Genomic DNA, 20,420 nt, shown 5'->3' on the forward strand with positions numbered 1-20,420 from the left:
ACTCTGCTATTTAGATCTCCAACAAGGACCAACTTTTCCTTTTTCATTGTGTCAGTTGCTTTTTCTAAAGCCTCAAAAAATTCCTCCACTTCTACCTTAGTAGAACCTTCTGTGGGACCATAGGCACAAATAAGTCTCATTGTCCAGTTCCCCATTCTCATATTTGCCCACATTACTCTACTTGAGACTGACTGCCATTCAAGAAGATTAGCCTCGTATTTTGTGTTGAATACTTGGGAGCTGTGTAAATATGGCTTGACCAGTGATTTTATGCAGACGAATTTTGATGTATGTGGTGATGAGATTTTAGAAGATATCTTGAAGTTCCTTTTTGTGATTTCAGTTTTCCTACTTTTGACTGCCAAACTAATCACTGCTGGATTTTTACATAAATTATTTAAGTGGTTTTGGGCCATCTGAAGGTTACCCAGTTAGTGCACATCATCATCCTTAAAGCAGTGACTTTATGTGGGTTTTGCTGACTCTTCAAGAGTTATTCCATACCCATTTCCTGTGAGTCTGGAAACATACTCAATGGTAATTAAAAGATATGGTGTTATAGATTATATTCTGTTATAGATTTTTAATATGGTAGGAAGAAGTAGTATGATTCCTCTATAATCATTTTCTGAGTTGTTTAGATTGCTTTTTTTTTTTATGATATTAGTATTATTAGGCTTTCTCACCATTGTGATGGAATGTTGAATGGATTTTTCTGGTATCATAATTGTGTATTTTTGTACATCTATTGAAGAAGTGTACCATAAAGAATGCTATATGTAGGTGCCATGTCCTTTTGATATTCGTATGTAGTGTTTTATATAAATTTATGTATGTGCACACATACACACTTGCCCTTCAGTGTATGTTATCAGGTTAAAAAAAATTGCATCTTCTTCTAGCTCTACAACTTTTTATTGGTTTTGGCTTGCTTCACAATATTTTTCCATTCTACTCTATTTAGTGTAGTACTTTTCCAATTCCTAACTTTACGAATTCTAAGGTCTTTCTCAACCTCATTTAACCATCTCTTTTTAGGTCTTCCTCTTCTTCTTTGTCCAATTATTTTCCAATTATATATATTTTTGACTCCTACTTTCTTCCATTCTTTCTCAATGGCCTATCCATGCTATTCTTTGTGCCTTAATCAATCTAACAGTATCTTCTCCTTTTATTAATTCGTTACTTTCACTATTTATTCTTATTCTCCAATTGTCCTTCTTCTCTTCAATTGGTCCATAAATTTTTCTCATTATAACCTGTTCTCTTCGTTTTGAGGTAGTCAATGATTTACATCCATATGTTATTACTGGTCTAATAAACGATTTATAAATTACAATTCTTATCTATAACTCTACTACCTAATAATCCTTTATACATGTGATGGCATTTATTTTCAGCTATTATTCTATTATTTATTTCTTCTGCTATATTATTCATTATTGTTATTAGGGATCCTAAATATTTAAAATGATTTACTGATTCAAAATTATAGCCATCTATACAACATTTAAAGCAGCATTTTGCAACTGTGGGCAGTTAGTTTTGTTGAGGGGAGGGTGAAATAATGAAAACCAATTTAAAATGTTTTAAGACTAAGTAGATATATATACAGGGTGTTCGGGATAAATTTGACAGTTTCGTAAGGAAAAAGAAAATCTTCTTTGTATCTATTAAATTTAATGAATTGACAAAAAAACATTACAGGCAGAGTTAATTACAATACTATCAACAAGATTTACTCAAAATAACCACCATTAGCATCGATCACAGCTTCAATTCTGCTTCGGAACCTCGAACAAGCTGATGCTACAGTCTCCCTGGGAAGGGCCGCAAAAACTGTTTTAATTTTATCCATTAACTGGGCTTTTGTATTACTGGAAGTGCGATTGGTGTCTTTTTCAACTGCGCCCCATACAAAATAATCCATGGGGTTAAGGTCTGGGGAGTTTGGAGGCCAAACATTTGGACTGGTGAAGTCGTAGAAATTTTCAGACAACCATTTTTGACTTTTCCCAGAGGTGTGGCAAGGGGCCGAATCCTGCTGCCATACATACGGCCTACCATTGGCTACCCTTGTTATCCAGGGCTTGACTACAGTTAGCAACTCCACGAACAAAGCCCGAATTCCAATGCCAGGGTTCTTCAACACCTGTTCCTGCAGATTTGCGAGGAATTCTGCTGTACGAACGCAATCAGATCGTCTGCTAGGGATCTTTCTTCTTGCTACATCCTCGTAGTCACCATTGCAAGTCTCTAGTTCATGCCTGATTGTTTTTACGGTATTCAGGGAGCATTGGGCAGCAGTCGTAATATCCTTATTTTGATGGCGGGCACGAATCATCATGATACAAGTTATTCTCTTCCATGATTCAGGTGGGTTCCAGCTATCCATCCTTTCTGACATCTTGTATGTGAATGAAGAAGGGTCCAAACTTTTAAATGAAGAGAAGTGTGTGTTAATACATGTAACTTACGGAAAAATATAATTAATTATAAATATGTCAAATTTATCCCGAACACCCTGTATATATATTTTTTTATCTTAAAAGAAATGTATTTAATTTTTGTTATTTTTCTTTTTTTAATGGGAAAAAAATCACACATTGGTGTTGGTTTATACAAATTTAAACAAATTCTGCTTCCTGTGTATTTTGGCACTTAAAAATATTAGTAAATATATGCTTATTCATATAAGTTTCATTTCAAAGGTATTAATAAAAGCACAAAAAAAAGCTTACAAACGCAAAATTTTGCGCTTTAAATGACTGTTTCATTGCTAGTGTACACAGGTGCTGGCAATGCGCGGAAAGAATATGCTTGGTGCTTTATAATATACATGTCTGTATTACGATTTTTTTTTTTTTTTTTTTTTTTTTATGGGGGCAGTGAAATATTTTTAAATTTTTCCAAAGGGGCCTTTACATCCATAAGTTTGGGAAGCACTGATTTAGAGGATATTCTATTTCCATTTTTTCCATATTACATATATTTAGTTTTTTGTTCATTAATTTATAAACCAACTTCTTTTGCATTTAAATCTAATTCTTTGAACTTACTTTCTAACACTTTTTTGGTATGACTAATTATTGTAATATCATCTGCATATGCACAAATCTTATAGATTTATCATTAATATAGCCTCTTATATTGAGTTTTCTTATTATATATTCAAGTGTCAGATTAAACAAACTTGCAGACAACTCATCTCCCTGTCTCACTCAAACTTATTAGAATGCTTCTGTTAACTCGCCTTGTATTTTAACCCTTGTCTTAGATCTTTCTATTGTTATTTCACTCATTCTAACCATTTTCATGAGATTCCCAATCTTAAGATATTAATCATTTTTGTCTATTTATTTCATCAAAAGCCTGTTTAAAATCAATATATAAATTATATAACTCTATCCTCAGCCATAGCCAAGTTAGCCAGTCTTGGGCATGGACAGCAGGGTTTTTTCCCCAGTTTATTCTGGGGTTTTTCATCCCGCAAAGCAGGCAAACTGGCATTGAGAACTCAACACTACAGGTCATAGGATACACCGGAGCATAAGGCTGACCACCTTATCCTGTAAACGGAGTGAGGTCCGATGATCAATGGACCCTCGACACCGCAAGGTAAAAGAGGGTATAAGGAAGATGAGATGAGATATTATATTCCATACATTTTTCATGTATATTCCTTAACATAAATATATTATCAGAGGTAGATCTCTTTGGTCTAAAACCAGATTGGCAATCTCCTAAAATTTCTTCAGTATATGGTTCTAATCTACTATTTATTAAACTTGATAAAATTTTATCAATCATTGCTAAATGTTTTCTCCAGTATTCCATTTCTCAATTCTTTCTGCTTTTCCTATATTTATTATTGATATTCTGTACATCAGTTTTACACGAACCAAAATGTGGTTCAATGATTGATGAAGCCCATCTTTTAGAAATCAAAACATGATCCATCTAATTACAATCATTAGTAGCTGGAATAATCCATGTTCCTAAATGTATCTTTTTATGTGGACAATTTGTACTCATTACTCTTAATTTATTAGTTATAATAAAAAGGTGGCACACCTTTTGGCAACTTCTATAGGTAAAGATGACCTCGCTATTGCTTCTGCCTGGTATCTCCACCTTTGGGCCTGGCTCCCACTTAAGAGACCTCAATAAAGGTCGAAACTAGTCTGGGTAGTGGCCCTTCCCTTAATGCATAACATTATACATATCCACAAGGAGATGTGTTTTGCATTATGGGAGATACTGGGATAGGAGTGATAGTATCTTGCTCCACCTTTGCTACGAGTTGCCCGGTGTTGTACTACCTTACCACAGTCCTGAAGATATTTTCAGGTGCAAACTTTGTTTGCTCACGCTTGGATAAAGGATTAAACTAAATTTATTATAGTCTAACCAAGTGAAAAATAAACTTTCAACATCAAATAATTTATTAATTGTTGCAAACTGAGCTGTAGACTATACCTTCTAACTATGCCTTCCAAGCACCTCTTTATATATATATATATATCTTAATTTAGCATTAAAGTCTCCTAATATTATCATGGTATCATTTTGGGTATGCCTTCACATGATTTTTGTAAATCATCACAAAATTGTTCGATAACATTTTCATCAGCATTCTCAATTGGAGCATAAATATTTATAAATGTAATGTCATGAAATTTACCGTTAATACATATTTTACACATTCTCTCATTTATTGGTTTAATTCTAATATTGATTTGTAGACCTTTTTTGTTATAATAAAACCAACTCCATGTTCCCCATGTTTTATAGGACCACTAAAGTAGAACTTATAATCTTTTTTATTAATAACTCCCTGTCCTTTTCCATCTTATTTCTTGTAAGGCTGTGATATCCATACCATATTTCAATAATTCTTCTGCTACATTTTACATTTTACCAGCCTGTAATAACGTTCTGACAGTCCATGTTCCGAATTTCATAATATTTCTCGTTAACCTTTTCCTTTGCAAACGTCATTTTTGTAGTCAGTCCGGTTTTGTATTTTTTAGCCTTCTCAACAAAATATTTTTTCTAGGAATGGGTTGTTAGCCCATTGCCAAACCCTCCTCCTTTATCCCGGCTTGAAACCAGTAACAGTAACGATGAGCTACTCAATTCACCCATCAAATACTGCAGGCAGAATTATCAAAATTACATCATAAAGGAAAAATATATGCTGCTCTGACATAGTTTGACATAAGGAATATGAAAGAGTTAGCACTTTGCCAAATCATGTGAAGAGGGGGATGAAAGTGCGGCTATGAAAAAACATGGAAGCCTATATCACACATTTGTCCATCTCATTAAACAAATACAGCTACACTGGTTTCTGTTAATTAAGAAACAAAGTGAAAAATTGCAATAACTGGGGTGGGGGGGGGGGGCATATTAAAAGCAGGTGCATTATGTAAAAAGTAATGCTGAGCATTTATTGTACAATGGAGAGCACTCTCAGCGGAATATTACAAATGGGCCACAAAGGACTAGAAGTCTGCCAAAGTCACGTGGAGGTAGCAAAGATGGTTGCTTCCTGAGTCTTTCTGTGGTTCATAGACTAGAACTAATTCCAACAGCTACAAACAGCATCTTAGAAATACAGTGAAGGAATGCCACAAACTTTGATCTGGAGAACCAGGGATACGTCATCGTCTCTCTAATATCCATGAAAGGGGATGCATATAGTAGATATTGATTAATGGTTTGGGGAGGCATCTCATTGGGTGGACACGCTGACCTGTATGCACTTCCTGGTGGAACCATGAATGTTGCAACTTACAGAGACGGGATCCTGGACCCCTATGTTCATTTGTATGCAGACACAAAAGAGAGACATCTTACAAGACAATAATGACCTTCCTTATCGAGCAGAGTTTGCAGACCAACATTTTCAAAGGAGACATACTGTATGTATATGTGTATGAACTGGCCAGCCAGATTAAGGTCTTCTGACCGTAATCTTATTGAGTGTCTGGGATGCTCTAGGTGTGTTGCTGCTTTCAATTCCTAGACACCATTGTAAACATTGTGAAGGATGACGACATTCCTTATTGAGGCACTTTTTTGAAAATTTCATTTTGAACTCTTGTTTTGACCATTGTCTTCATGTACCCATAAATTATCTCATCTCATCTCATCTTCCTTTTACCCTCTTTTATCTTGCGGTGTCGAGGGTTTGTTAATCATCAGACCTCAAACCATTCACAGGATAAGGTAGTCGGCTCTATGCCCCAGTGTATCCTATGTCCTGTAGTGTTGAGTTCTCAAGGCTGGTTTGCCTGCTTTGCAGGATGAAAAACTCCAGGATAAACTGGGGAAAAACCCTACTACTGTCCACACCCAAGACCGGCTAACTTGGCTATGGCTGAGGAAGATCCTTCAGCTCCTCACGTCACCGACAGGAATGGAACCTAGGACACTCTTTCCCTAGGCATATGGTTGTAAAGTGCACAGCCACTAGGCTAGCTGCGCAGACCCCATAAATTATTTATAATTATTGTAGAGATTTCTTTTACATTTCATATCATACTGCTTTTGAGCAACTTGCATAAAAATTCATCATATAGATTTTGAATTATCGTGTTTTTTTCTCTCTCTTTGTTACTTAATTTATGGAAACCTCTCTCTGTGTGTGTGTGTGTGTGTGTGTGTGTGTGTGTGTGTGTGTGTGTGTGTGTGTGTGTGTGTGTGTGTGTGTGTGTGTGTAAATTATGATTTATATACTGTTCTTTAAGAGATGCTTGTGCCATGAGAGGTTTCTTTAAATTGACACACACACACACACACACAAAAAAAGAATAAGTAACTATTTATTTAAGGCCATATATTTCAGCTTGAATATTGCAGGCTATCATTACTTGCAACAACAGTTAATTACAAGGTAGAGCAGGAACAATGGATTGACTTGAAAAAGTAAGAGCTGCATGATTATAAACATAAAACAATGCAATGGTATAACTGAGGGAATATTAATTCATTAGGTATTTAAAAAAAAAAAAACTTTAGGGATGTGTGATTAGAATTAGACTTTCCCATATCTTAGATAGAGAGAGGCAATTATTCCGATTTAAGTTTGGACAGTAAAGTAAGACCTCATTTAAACAACTGTTCAAATTTATACTGACATCAGTGTAGTAAGCATGTTTCAGATCATAGGATATTGTGGTCTGTATCTATTCCATTCTGTGCCAAGCCAGATTTTTCAGATTTACTGTTGCTAATATAAGATTTGGTATTCTTGTATTCTCTTGTCCATTTTGTCCAATGTAAGAACGATGACAGTTACAAGGAACTTGGTGGACACCAGGGAGAGCTAGAGGAGACTGTTTATCTTTGGAAGATGGAAACCATGCTGATAATTTGTTGATAAGAAGAAAAGAGCCATTAAATGGTATTTAAGAATTCTGCAAATGAGTTCTGAGATGCCTAGTAACATAAGGGATTGAATCTGGGCATGCTGTTTTTCCTTGTTATTTGATCTAGGATTATAGGAATTAAAAAGCTGTTGTGTGGTCCTTTCTGAGAAACCACCGAGTTTCATATATCATTTAGTCTTTAAGCGTTCCTGCTATAATAGTTGAGGTGTAGAACTAATAGTATGAGCACATCATAATAAAGTTTTAATAGTTGCAGTCTTCTGTGATGAATGGTAAGCTGATTACTGTTGAATATAGCGTTCAGTAAAAGTTGGCTTTCAATAAATGGAAATAATTAATTCACCTGTTGGTGAGAAGAGGAGTAGAATATCTAAAAATAATTTGTTTTTTTCCATTTCCATAGTAAATTTTTGTGGATGTAGATTGTTTATATTGGGTGGGGGGGGGGGGGGGGCAATGTTTCTTCATTATGGGGCCAGATAGCAAAAACATTGTCTATATAATGAACCCAAAATGAGGGCTGATGGTGTATGGATGAGAAAAGGGTGTCTTCTACGTGTTCTAAATAAACTTTAGTGAGGAGTGGACTTCCTGCTGCGGTTTCTTCACTGACCGTATTTATTTATTGCTTAAATAAATAGTATTACTTATCTTGTGTTTTTCATTTAATTTAAGATATATATTTTATTTTATTTATTTATTAATTCTTTTTTTAAGGTTCCTTATTGTTGGAGTCAAAAATTCAGCCAGATACAGCTTATCAAAAGCAGCAGGTATGTGGAATATTTATATATACTATCTAAATGATCTTATATTTTTACAGTTGACTTCATAACTTGTTCTCTGCAACATAAAAATAAATTCACATGGAGATAGCACAAAAAAAAATAGATATTAAGAAGATGTAGGAAAGTCTTATTGTTGATATGTTTTATCTGACTGTTGTGAGAAACATACAATTTGAAATATGGAATGATCACCTTCAGCTGGATAAAAATCATTGGCATTCTCATCATCTCAAGGGGAAAGGGTTTGAAAATAAGAACCAAACTATAGGGACATGCAAATTCTGGAAAAAACCCCAAAAAAACAATGATTGAAGCAGGGAGTTAAAGAAGCAGTTCTTAGATAAAAGAATCATAAAAAAAGTTCCTGGCTAGTAATTGTGCATCTTAAGAGAATATAGAAAAAAATGTGAGAAAGCAGTTTCATTTGGGGGGGGGGGGGGGGTGAGAGTAAAGAAAGAGCCTTGGAATGTAGAAAATCAGTATCATGATAGCGTCAGAATGTGCTGATGATTATTGAAATAATTTAGAAAGGGAGGAATGAGTAACCTAAAAGCAACTTGGAAATTATAAAGGCATATAATCTTAGCAGCATGTTCATTTGTGCCTTTTTACATAGAGAATTGGAATGTCACATATTTCCTCTTGATTTTAGAGAATGTAGAGAGAAATGGCGTAATTCCTCGGGTTATTTGTGGATTGTAACCGTGGAGTAGGTTTTGCTGGATAGTATCTATTTCTTGTGAAGAGCAGATTTTATGGACTCCTGATTTTGAGACTGAAGGCGAAATTTGCAGAGTCAATTTCCCTTTATAAAAAGGGTACCTCTGAATATGCTGCTTAAGATATGTTGGGAAATTTCATCGTACTGCAATCTTCAAACTAATCAGCTGAATCTGTGAACTCTTATCTTCTAAAGGCAAACTTTCTCATTTATTGTTACCTTGTTTATGGGAAGTGCATTTTTCTACAGTTTATCCTACATCTACCAAAGACAGATCACTTGAAAAATATATTTTTGAATTTTCACCATCAAAGTTATATTTAGTTGATGAAACCTCATAAATTTAGACTGGCACAACATGGAATTGACACTAACCATCGAAAGATCCATTGGAACTATACAACATTACTGCATGGTAGTATTTATAAATATGAAACATATATAATTTTATTAAGTTTTTTTTTTTTTTTTAATGTTGTTATAGTCAAAAATTGAGCATTGCATGTTTTTTAAAAATATTTATCCCACACTATGAGAGGTACAAGAATCTATAGCACATCAGTGCCATGTGTTAGGTATGTGACTGCATTATTCAAACTGTAGCATTCAAATATCCATTGATCTTCAAGATGTAAAACAAAATATTTTTATTTCATTGATTAAAGTTTGAATAATGCTTGAACAACTCAATTTCATGAACAGAATTTTTAATGCAAAAATAAATAAATTTCTGTTTTGCAGGAAACATTAATAGTTTGGTCTGAAGGAGACAATTATGATTTAGCTCTTAGTTTTCAAGAAAAAGCAGGATGTGATGAAATATGGGAAAAAATATGCCAGGTAACTTTTTTAGTATCTTAATATATCAATATTTCATTGAGATTACTGCATGCTTTGTATATGCAAAGTTGTCCTAATATGGGTCTGATATCTCTAAAGGGTGGGAGTCTGTTGGCTGATTATTGTCCACTGTTATCTACTGAGGTGCTGTCAGTGAGTAATAATAAAAAAAATCAATGCAGTGATAAAATTTGCCAAAATGGCAGTAGAAAATTGTCATTTTGGGATACTGATCAGCTGAGGGATATATATTCTTCCCAGGGAATTTACATATCTCATTCAGTGAGAACAGATGCCTTTCAGTTGGAAATGTCTAGGATCAAATCCAGTCTAGGAAATAAAGAACCTTTATAAGGGCATTTCATTTGAAGATAACCAGGTGCATTCAGGAAGCAAAAACATTATATAATATACTGGCCTCATAGTTTTACATGAAAGTATAAATATGGACAAAACTTTTTAGAAAATATTTCTTCTCCTTAAAGAACATTTATTTTATTTATAGAATATGAAATTATAAAAATGAATATCCAGAATTAATGTTTAAATTTTGAAATGTTACATTAACTTAATGTAACATTGAAATTATAATGAACTAAATATATGCAGACTATATCATTAAAATCCAAAATTAGGTAAAAAAACCTGAAATTCTGAATCACAAGTTTAGAATTTTTTTTACTTTATGGATGATGAATCTAACACAACATTGAGCCTGATACTCATACAAATTTCATAAAGTTTACTTAAACGTTGAATTCTAACAGAACAGTATCAATTTTTGCCTGTACATCATTGGGTTTCTTTCCATCTAGGACAGAGACCTAATGATAGTCTGACATTTACACCAGTGCAATCAGTTTTCTCATCCCTTCACTGACTGATCTGATTGCAGACTAATGTTCATCACTTGTGTCACATTCTTTATAATTGGAGATGACCAATTATAAAGTTGAACTACTACTGAAGTTTCCAGGTTATTTTTGATTTTAACAGCACAGGCTACTGTTTAGTTCACTATGCATATTTCAAGTGAGTGACATTAATTTAAACTAATGAAACATTTTGAAATTTTAACTTGAATTTTGGATTTATAATTTTATATCCTTCTACTTTATCTCTCATTGTTGTTTGCATTTGTACTTTTTCATGTTTCAATTTTATGTACTTTATGTATGGCTTCTGCCAATCCTTTGTATTTTGTTATCAGTGTATAATTTCACACAATTTTCTTTGTTCTGTTTCCTGCAATTTCTTTTGTTCTGCTTCCATGATTTCCTTTGTTTTTTGTGATTTCTCTGGTTTTATATGCAGCAATTTTGATTTTTTTTGCTTTTATTTCTCAAGAATTTTTAATATCCTTCACTTTGTGATATTTCAAGTAATTTTTGTTTTCTTTATTGTCATTTCCTTTTATTTCAGGAGAATGGAGTTTTAGGGGAAGGGGAGGCAATTCAACATTTTTCCCTTAAATTTATTATAGCCAACCTTGCACTATAACAATGTTTGGTCCCTAATGGTTTGGTATAGCAAGCATCTGCTGTAGTAGATATCAACCTGGATATCACAGAAATGAAGATGGGCTGGTATTCTCTATTGGCTTAACTAAACCAAAATATCAGCTGGTACATTTGCCCAGTTAAACAAAGTCCCCCTGTTATTTTTATCAGGGAACTAGGGTGAATGAACATCAGAAGTCAGCTTTTGGAACAGACTCCAAATCATCATCATCATCATCACCAGAAATCAAGATATGAACTATCAGCATGAAAGGTATCATTAGAAAGGAAATATAAACTAGCAGAAGAAAGAATACACAGGTGCATGTTGACATAATTGGTGTAACAAACAAAAGATCAAAAACTGGCAAGATTCTTCTAAAACAAACACAAGATGTTGTATTCAAGCAATAATGATCGGGAAAGGAAGGAATAGGAATAATATTGAACACTAAATATGAGGATAATCTTGAATGGAAAGCAATGTTTTAGAGTGATGTGTGTGCAAAGATCTAAATGTGGAATTGGACAATAAGACTTAGTCTGTGCCACAGAAGGACCTCCTAAGGAAGAAGTAGAGGAATTTTTTGAGTCACTAGAGCAGCTGACTTAAAGAAAATGGAAAAAGTGGTACTTGTTCGGGATCTAAACAGCAGCGTAGTAAGGGAATCCCACCAGGCATATTGGGGGGGAAATTTAGAGAAAGGGTTAATGCTAATAATAATGGTATCTGCTGGATTTCTGCTCAGCATAAGGACCAGACATTACTAACACCATGTTCCAACATAAAGATGCGTGCAAATTGCAAAGAATACAGATATAAAGAATAAGTTAAGAAAAACTCAATGTATAGGCTTTTGTAGGTAGTGATATCTCCTCACTGGTTTAGGACACAGGTGCAAACAGGAAATTTGAAACAGCAAGAGATCATCACTTAGTTTTGAGTATGATGAAACTGAATATCATATTTAAAAGAAAAGTGTGCAAGAGAGTTTAAAAAGATTCAAGGGTTGAGCTGCTTTTGGAAATGAACTGTAGGCTCAGATATATATATATATACTGTTTGGAAAGACGTCGGCAGATATCCCCCCCCCCCCCAAATGGGCAAGGTGCATTATGCCATTTAATAAGTCATATTTGTAGCCAGTATAAATTGGAGGAATGTGATGCTATCAAGTTAGTGTAACTGTATCAGGTGAAATTGCTGCGAGAAGAGAAATGAAGGAGTTTGAAAGAGGTGTTCTGATAGGATTCCATGCTACAGGCATCTGTTCGGCAAACTCTTGACAGATTAGGCCATCCCTGGTTAACAGTCAGTGATACCATACTGAGATGGAAACGCAGGGAGTCAACTACAAGTGCTACTCAGTGGATGACCCACCACACTCGCCAAATGTGACTGTAGGGTGCTTCAAATGATAACATGTAAAAATCGCCATTTGTCACCAACATGTTGAATGTGGAGTATTGGGCATCAACTAGAATACAAATCTGCATTAAATATTCAGAACTGACGCTCACAACATGGGTTTCTATGATGGGACTGCATTGTGCAAGTCCCACATTATCCAAACCACAAGCAGCAATGTCTTCAGTGGTACAAAGAGCATGTACGGTGGGATGCAGAAGCTTGGTAAGCTGTTACAGAGTGACAAATTGTGCTACACAATTACCAAGCAGACGCACTCTGGTGAATGTCTCTTACCAGAGTGCGTAACCCCAACTATGAAATTCTGAGGCGGTGGTATGGTCCTGTATTTTCTGGTTTGGTCTCAGACCTCTGTTTGTATTGCCACCTGAACATTCTGGACAATGCGATGCTTCCTACTTTGTGATGTTTCTACAGAACTGACCATTGTCTCTTTCATCAAGGCAGTGTGATAAGGCTGCTGTTGTAACTGCATGGATTGTGGACATGAATGTCGCCACACTTGACTGGCCACCACACAACCCTATTGAACATCTGTGGGGTGAACTGGAGCATCAGGTGAGGTCAAGGGACATCTGCCCCACAACAGTCCAAGACCTCATTACATACCTATGGGAAGAATGGTCCAAAATTCCTATTATTTGCTGTTGTATGATGTGAGAAGTATGCCCCATAGGATTGCTGCAGTCATTGCAGTGAAAGGCGGTCCTACATCTTAAGGTCGGTGCCATGGCTGTTTTTGCTCCTCACACTGTGGTGTTCATTGACTTTTTTACAAGCAGTTACAAATATTATTCAAGAAATCTGAAAGAGTTTGAAGACAAGAAGACTTTGGTTTCAAAGACCTTTGAGACTCATTGGCAAACTCTGAAGAAAAAAAACATTGATTGATTTAGCTAAGGAACCATGTGAAGTTGTCTGCAAGGATAGAAAAAAAAATCAGAACTCCAAGGTTCGCTCAGGAAGTTAAAGAGGGAATCCTGAAAAAGAAAAAAAGCATACCGAAAGTTCTTAGCAACTAAATCAGTATGTGCTCTGAAAGAATACAGAGAAAATTGTAAGAAAGCAAAAAATGTGTAAAAGCAACCAAATATGGGAAATCTTTTGGCAGGAATATGAATAAATATTAGGATGGGGAGCAGAATTCAGTAGTCCCAGAATATTCTGGGACTATTGAAAAAACTTAGAAGTGGATGAAGAGTATTGTAAAAAAAGAATCGGAGATGGTAATGTTTATGTGAATATCTGAAAGTAAGGATGTTCTGAAGATCTGGAGGAGTTTCTTTGAAAGATTTAAATGAAATAAGTGGTAACAGAATGATCATACAAAATATTCAACAGGAATGCAATTAGGACTTGTGTTAGAAAAAGCCATCATAAACATATAATGTGGAAATCCAGCTGGTGTAGGTGATATTCTGTCTGCCCTGCTCAAATATGGAGGTGTAAATGTTTTAACAGTGCTTGCACTGCATAATTCAGAAGGTCAAATTCTAGATGTTTAAAGTAGAGCTTTCTTAGTACCCATTTATGAAAACAAAAATAAAACAGTTCGAGAATTACAGCGGAATTTCATCACTCATTGTTCCAGGTAAGATTTCTGCAAGCATACTTGAGAAGAGGCTATGAAAAATTGTGAAAAAAAATTTGAACAAGTTGGGTTCAGGCCAATAGAAGTTGTCATGATCTGTATTTAAATTTTGTAGATCTGGAAAAGACATATGACAAGGAGGCCACAAAAAGTCTATTCAAAAGGCTAATTAAATGGCATGAAAGGGACATTATAACAAACAATATATACATATATAATGTGTATATGAGTTTGTAAGTAATTGTTTAGCATTATAGGAAGAGATGGTTTGATATAAAATCAGTGTGAGGCATCATTTGTATGGATCACATTATGAAGGAAAGTGGCATTAAGCCTGTTATCAAAATAGGAGAAGTTAATCTCAACTTTTTATTTTATATGGATTGTGTTATAAATAAATCCAGTGAAGTCTGCAGAATTCCTTTACTGAATTGAATAACTGCTGTAACAAACAAATTTGGTGCAAAAATCAGTGATAAAAGACAAAGGTTGTACAAATATGCAGGGAACATTCACAACATCTGCTGCATTCTTAGTGAGAAATCTGTAGTAAAACTAAAACATTTTAGCTTTTTTTAGGCACAGTTTTTTTTTTTTTTTTGCAATGCTGTCCAATTAAATATGGAAATAGACAATAGAATAGCAAGTCAACTGAATGAATTTATATACAATAATAGAGAAATTGGTCAAAACACTTAAGTTGTCATATAAAGACACTGTTCAGACACATTTCAACTTATGAAGCCAACAGCTGGGTCGGAAATAAAATCAGTCCTTGATCAAATAATTGCACTCCACAGATATTATTTAGTCGTGAAAAATTAAGGCAACAAACAGTTGACGTAAATGGCTGAATCATTAAAAATGAAAATGTTAGGACAGTGTTAGCATTTAGGCATGTGTCAGCAAAGCTAATCTTGGGTGATATGGTCACTTGAATGGTATGGAGAAAAGAAGATCTTCAAATTAGGAGTGTGTGATGGAAGAGGAGAGAAAGAAAAGATTCAGAGGCTGACAAAGAGCTAGGTAGATTTATGAAGTGCTTTCGAAGACCAAATTATACGATTTGTCAATATTAGTCCTGATAGGTAACAGATTAATTGCGATGGAAATTACTGATTTAAAATTAGTAACAATGTACTATCCTGTATACCCTTGGTACGCTAGAATTTTGATGATGATGATTGCCTGCGTCCTATCAAGTGCTTCTTTCCATTAGTCTGTTATTTTCTGGGTTTCTAATATTTCAAGATCTTATTTCAGTCTTGTATCACACTACTATCACATCTGTCCACTTAGATATTTGTCTTCTGTGAACTTTTTTGCTCCATCCTGCCTCAAACATCATAAATATAGACTTTATATTGTTCTGTATAACATTCCATTTATGCCATGTAATTGACCAGGTTGTCATATAATGTCTGGATCTACAAAACTTAAATGCTAATACTTGCCATATTCCATGGTTTCTCAACAGTATATGTTATTATGGCAACCTTTATTTGGCCTGAACCCATCTCGCTTTCCCATATTTCTCACATTCTCTTACCCCCGCAACCGGCCATGACGTCCATAGACGTCAAGATAAATCTGAATACGAAGCTCTAAAACCCATTGAATAACATGGATAAAAAGTGCAATTTGATGTCACTATATCATCCACGTTGGCCGGTAGGGAGGTTAATGTCTACTCAAGTATGTTTGCAAAAATCTTAGCTCAGTAGGGAAATATTTTTCTATATGTCTCTCATTTTATTTCTCTTTTAAAAGGTGGGTACTGAGAGCTCATGTCCTGATTACATTTCAGTTTAATAATTTCTATCATTGTTCTGTGTCTGCTTGTTTCAAAGATGATGAATCATCCGATTCCTTTTACAGTGCTATTCTCTCTATTTCTAAGGTTTTCATACATTAAATCTGGTGTGAGACAAGGATGTACATTATCTATATGGATCACATTATGAAGGAAAGTGGTATTAAACATGATATCAGAATTGGAGATGTTAATGTCAGCTCTTTGCTTTATGCGGACGATGTTATACTGCTAAATAAATCTGCTACAAGTTTGCAAGATTCCCTGACTAAATTGAATAACTGTTGTAATAGATATGGTATGAAGGTCAGCAATAAAAAGACAAAGACAATGAAAATAGGCAGAATCGTTGAAAATATCAACTGTGTTGTGAACGGAGAACATGTGGAATAAGTAAAACATTTCAGCTACTTAGGCACGATTTTTAGTGAAGATGGTAAATTAAATATGGAAATAGACAACAGAATCAACAAAGCTGGTATGGTAGGAAGTCAGTTGAATAAATTCATATGGAATAAGGGAGAAATTAGTCAGAACACTAAATTAGCTGTATACAAGACAGTGTTCAAACCAGTTTTAACTTATGGATCAGAGAGCTGGGTCAGAAGTAAAACACTTGACCAAAGACTAGAGACCACAGATATGAGAATCCTGAGAAATATTAGAGGCATGACCAGATGGCATCAATGGCAATATCATATTAAAAACGAGGATATTAGGAAAGAATTTGACATTGTCGACATCCAGGAATGGATTAGCAGAGTTAATCTCAGGTGGTATGGTCACTTAAACAGAATGGGCGAGGAAAGATTAGCATAACAAGTGTTCTCTGCCAGGTTGGCAGGAAAATGACCCAGAGGAAGACCAAGATATAGGTGGATTGATAAGGTACAAAGTGCCTAGACGATAGAAATATAAGATCTGATAATGTTGGAGTCTCGACAAGTAACAGACTGATTTGGAGGAAAATTGTAGATAGGAAGTTAGTAATGATGTAAATTTTTCATGTAGTATTATATCCTTTACACCCTTTGAGGGTACATGGCAGGAATTTGATGATGATGTATTCTTATTAAATCTTCCCATAATCTTCGTTTAGCTTTCTTTGCCAGAACTTAGGCTGGAGAACTATCTTACTTTTTATAGTATATTTAATTAATATAAAGAAAACTTCCTTTTTCTGATCATTTGCTAAGTTCATTCATACTTTGTATTTAGAACCTATGTATTACATTGGTTCTAAAAGTGATGTTCATCCTTTTACTTAAAAACAAATTTTTATTTTACAAATTTTGATTTCCTATTCAACTATATTCTCTCTTTTTTGTAGTTGTTAAAATTTATCTATTATACTTACTGGTCTTTAAGTTTGAATGTGGCTATTAAATTCCTTTAGTAATGTGCTTCAAAATAGTTCAGCCAAAAAAAAAATCATTAGTTAAAATTCCTAATTAAGATCCTAAAGGTATGTTGAACTTTTTAACTACATTATCATCTTAAGTTAAAATATGATTGGAGGAAATCTAAGGACTGCTTCATAAAACATAACTTTGGAAATAGTTATTCATTAATTTTCCCATTTTGATAGATATTAGAAGAGAGAGAATACTTTTTTTGCCAGACAATAAATAGAAATGGCATCATTCTAAATATGAAGCTCACTTTAGAAAGGTGGCGAGATGAACTACATATAACATTGTCATGATTCAAAAAGTACAAACCTTCTTGAAGTTAATTCTATCATTTCTGAATTCAATATATGGAAGTTGTTCATATATAGACTAGAATCATCATCATTTTCAATTTGTTTCTGTAACTTTGTTTAATGCTTTTGAACTAATGTTACTTATTGTCCATCATCGGTTATAAGTTGGATGATTAAGATTGATTTTGATGAATAAAAGAGTGCATTGAACTTTTTCACATGATCAGAATGCATGGCATATGAAAATATAGGTTGCAAATGCTACAGGCAACAAATACCAAAGTAGTATCAACTGAATTAATATACTGAAAATTGAGATTTATAGTTGTCTCTTTGACTAACTGCAACATGTGCTAGTATTTTAGAAATTTCTGGATGGTTATATGTTAATATTCATTTGTGTGTAAATTAGTTTTTAATTATTTCTAACTTGTATTTTCTATTTTTTAAAGGTTCAAGGGAAAGATCCCTCTGTAGATATAACTCAAGACATTGTTGAAGAGTCAGAAGATGAGCGTTTTGAAGATGTTTCTGACTCAGCACCTCCAATAGAACTTCCTGCTTGTGAACTAAGCAGATTAGAGGAAGTCAGTGAACTAATAAGTAGTTGTTTGCCTTCACCTATTCGTAGGGAAAAGTTATCAATGTTGTTGGAATCTGAAAACTATATTAAAAAATTACTGGAAGTGTTTCATATGTGTGAGGACCTGGAGAATATCGATGGCCTCCACCAGTTGTACGAAATATTCAAAAATATTTTTCTTTTAAATAAAAATGCACTGTTTGAGGTGATGTTTGCAGATGACACAATATTTGATGTTGTTGGTGTACTTGAATATGATCCTACTTCTCCTATACCAAAGCGCCACCGAGAATATCTAAGGAGTGTATCACGGTTCAAGGAAGTTATTCCTATTTCTAATCCTGAACTGGTAGCAAAAATTCACCAAACTTACAGAGTGCAGTATATTCAGGATGTTGTTTTACCTACCCCATCTGTATTTGAAGAAAATATGTTGTCAACACTTAATTCGTTTAATTTCTTCAACAAAGTAGAAATTGTTTCATTGCTTCAGGTAAGTGTTTTCATTAATTGAAGCATGTTGTACATTATAAAATATTATTTCAAGTGGTATCTATAGTTTGTCACATTCTTTATCCATGCACTCACTTAATTTATTTTTTTCTCTTTGTGCATTCTGCATTTGTTATTTCAAAATATTCTTCTTTCATGTATATTTCCTATAGTCACAATGTGCATATATTCAGATCTCATGTTAAGAAATTTCTTCTTTCTTGCTGGTTGATATTTAGTTAGCAAGAAAGAAGAAACTTATTAACAGGACGTTTGAATATATTACTCAACCTTTCAGTATTAGTTTCATAGAATTTAGTCTTTATTTTTCATAATAATCCAAAACAAGTCTGTCAGACCCACAAACTGGATATTGCAATCTTGAGTAATACATCCAGATGTGTATTAGAAAGTTTCTTCTTTCTCACTGACTAAAAATCGAACAGCAAGATAAATATTACCGCCACTCCAGTATCTCTGGAGTGGCGGTAATATTTTGGAAAAGTTTGTCAGGGCTTGTATATGAAAATAGGTTGACAAAAAATCTATACTTTGCAATGAATAGCATAGATTTACTAGGGGAAGGTCATGCTTAAGCCACATGTTCATATTCTAGAATAAAATTACTGTTCAGTTGGACAAGAGGAATGGTACACCATGACACTTTTGGACTTTGTTAAGGCTTTTAACATAATACAGCACGATCAATTCACCTACATCTTGGTCTTCCTGTGAGTCTTTTTCTTCCCATTCTATTTAGTAGCCATATACTACCTGAGATTAGCTCTGCTAACACATTCCTGAATGCTAATGTCAAGTTCTTTCCTAATATTCTCATTTTTAATATGATACTGCCATTGATACCATCTGTTCAGTCCCCTAATCTGTCTCAGGACTCTCATATCTGTGGTGTCCAGTCTTTGATCAAGTGTTTCATTTCTAACCTAGCACTCAGGTCCATAGGTTAAAATTGGTTTGAACACTGCTTTGTATACAACTAGTTTAGTGATTTCACTAATCTCTGTCTTATGCCATATAAATTTATTCATTTCATTCCTACCATACCAACTTTGCTAATTCTGCTGACTATTTCTATATTTAATTTGCCATTTTCACTAAAAAAGTGTGCCTAAATAGCTGAAATGTTTCACTTGTTCTATAGGTTCACCATTCAGGATGCAGTTGATTTTTTCAATATTCCTGCTTATTTTCATTGTCCTTGTTTTTTTTTTTTTTTTTTTAATGCTGATTTTCATACCAAATTTGTTACAGCTGTTCAATTTAGTCGGAGAATCCTGGAGACTTGGACTGGATGTGTTCGGAGTAAAACATCATCTGAACAAACCAAATAGCTAAGTTTGATATCTCCAGTTCTAATATCAGGTTTAATGTAATGTTCCATTTACACCATATAACTGTAGTGTTTTGAAAAGCTTTCTTCTGGGCACCTTGTCATATGCCTTTTCCAGATCTGCAAAACTTAAGTTGAGATCCTTGTTATACTCCCATGATTTCTCAACTATTTGTCTTAAAGTGAAAAGCTGATCCTGACAACCCCTGTT

General features: G+C 34.2%; 1 protein-coding gene across 3 annotated transcripts in view; it reads left to right on the forward strand.

Moving 5' to 3' along the window:
• Window positions 1-20,420, forward strand: part of flfl (serine/threonine-protein phosphatase 4 regulatory subunit 3 flfl) — a 229,579-nt gene that overhangs the window by 87,910 nt on the left and 121,249 nt on the right. For all 3 annotated transcript variants that reach the window (XM_090399682.1, XM_090399684.1, XM_090399683.1), the window contains 3 exons: window positions 8,115-8,170; window positions 9,648-9,746; window positions 18,236-18,859. In XM_090399682.1, the coding sequence (XP_090255808.1) occupies window positions 8,115-8,170; window positions 9,648-9,746; window positions 18,236-18,859 (779 nt within the window). The remainder of the gene's footprint in view (window positions 1-8,114; window positions 8,171-9,647; window positions 9,747-18,235; window positions 18,860-20,420) is intronic.

Source organism: Typopeltis vanoorti, chromosome 10 (genome assembly GCF_054136105.1).
Source record: "Typopeltis vanoorti isolate ZY-2024b chromosome 10, IOZ_Tvanoo_1.0, whole genome shotgun sequence".
NCBI classification, from domain to species: domain Eukaryota; kingdom Metazoa; phylum Arthropoda; class Arachnida; order Uropygi; family Thelyphonidae; genus Typopeltis; species Typopeltis vanoorti.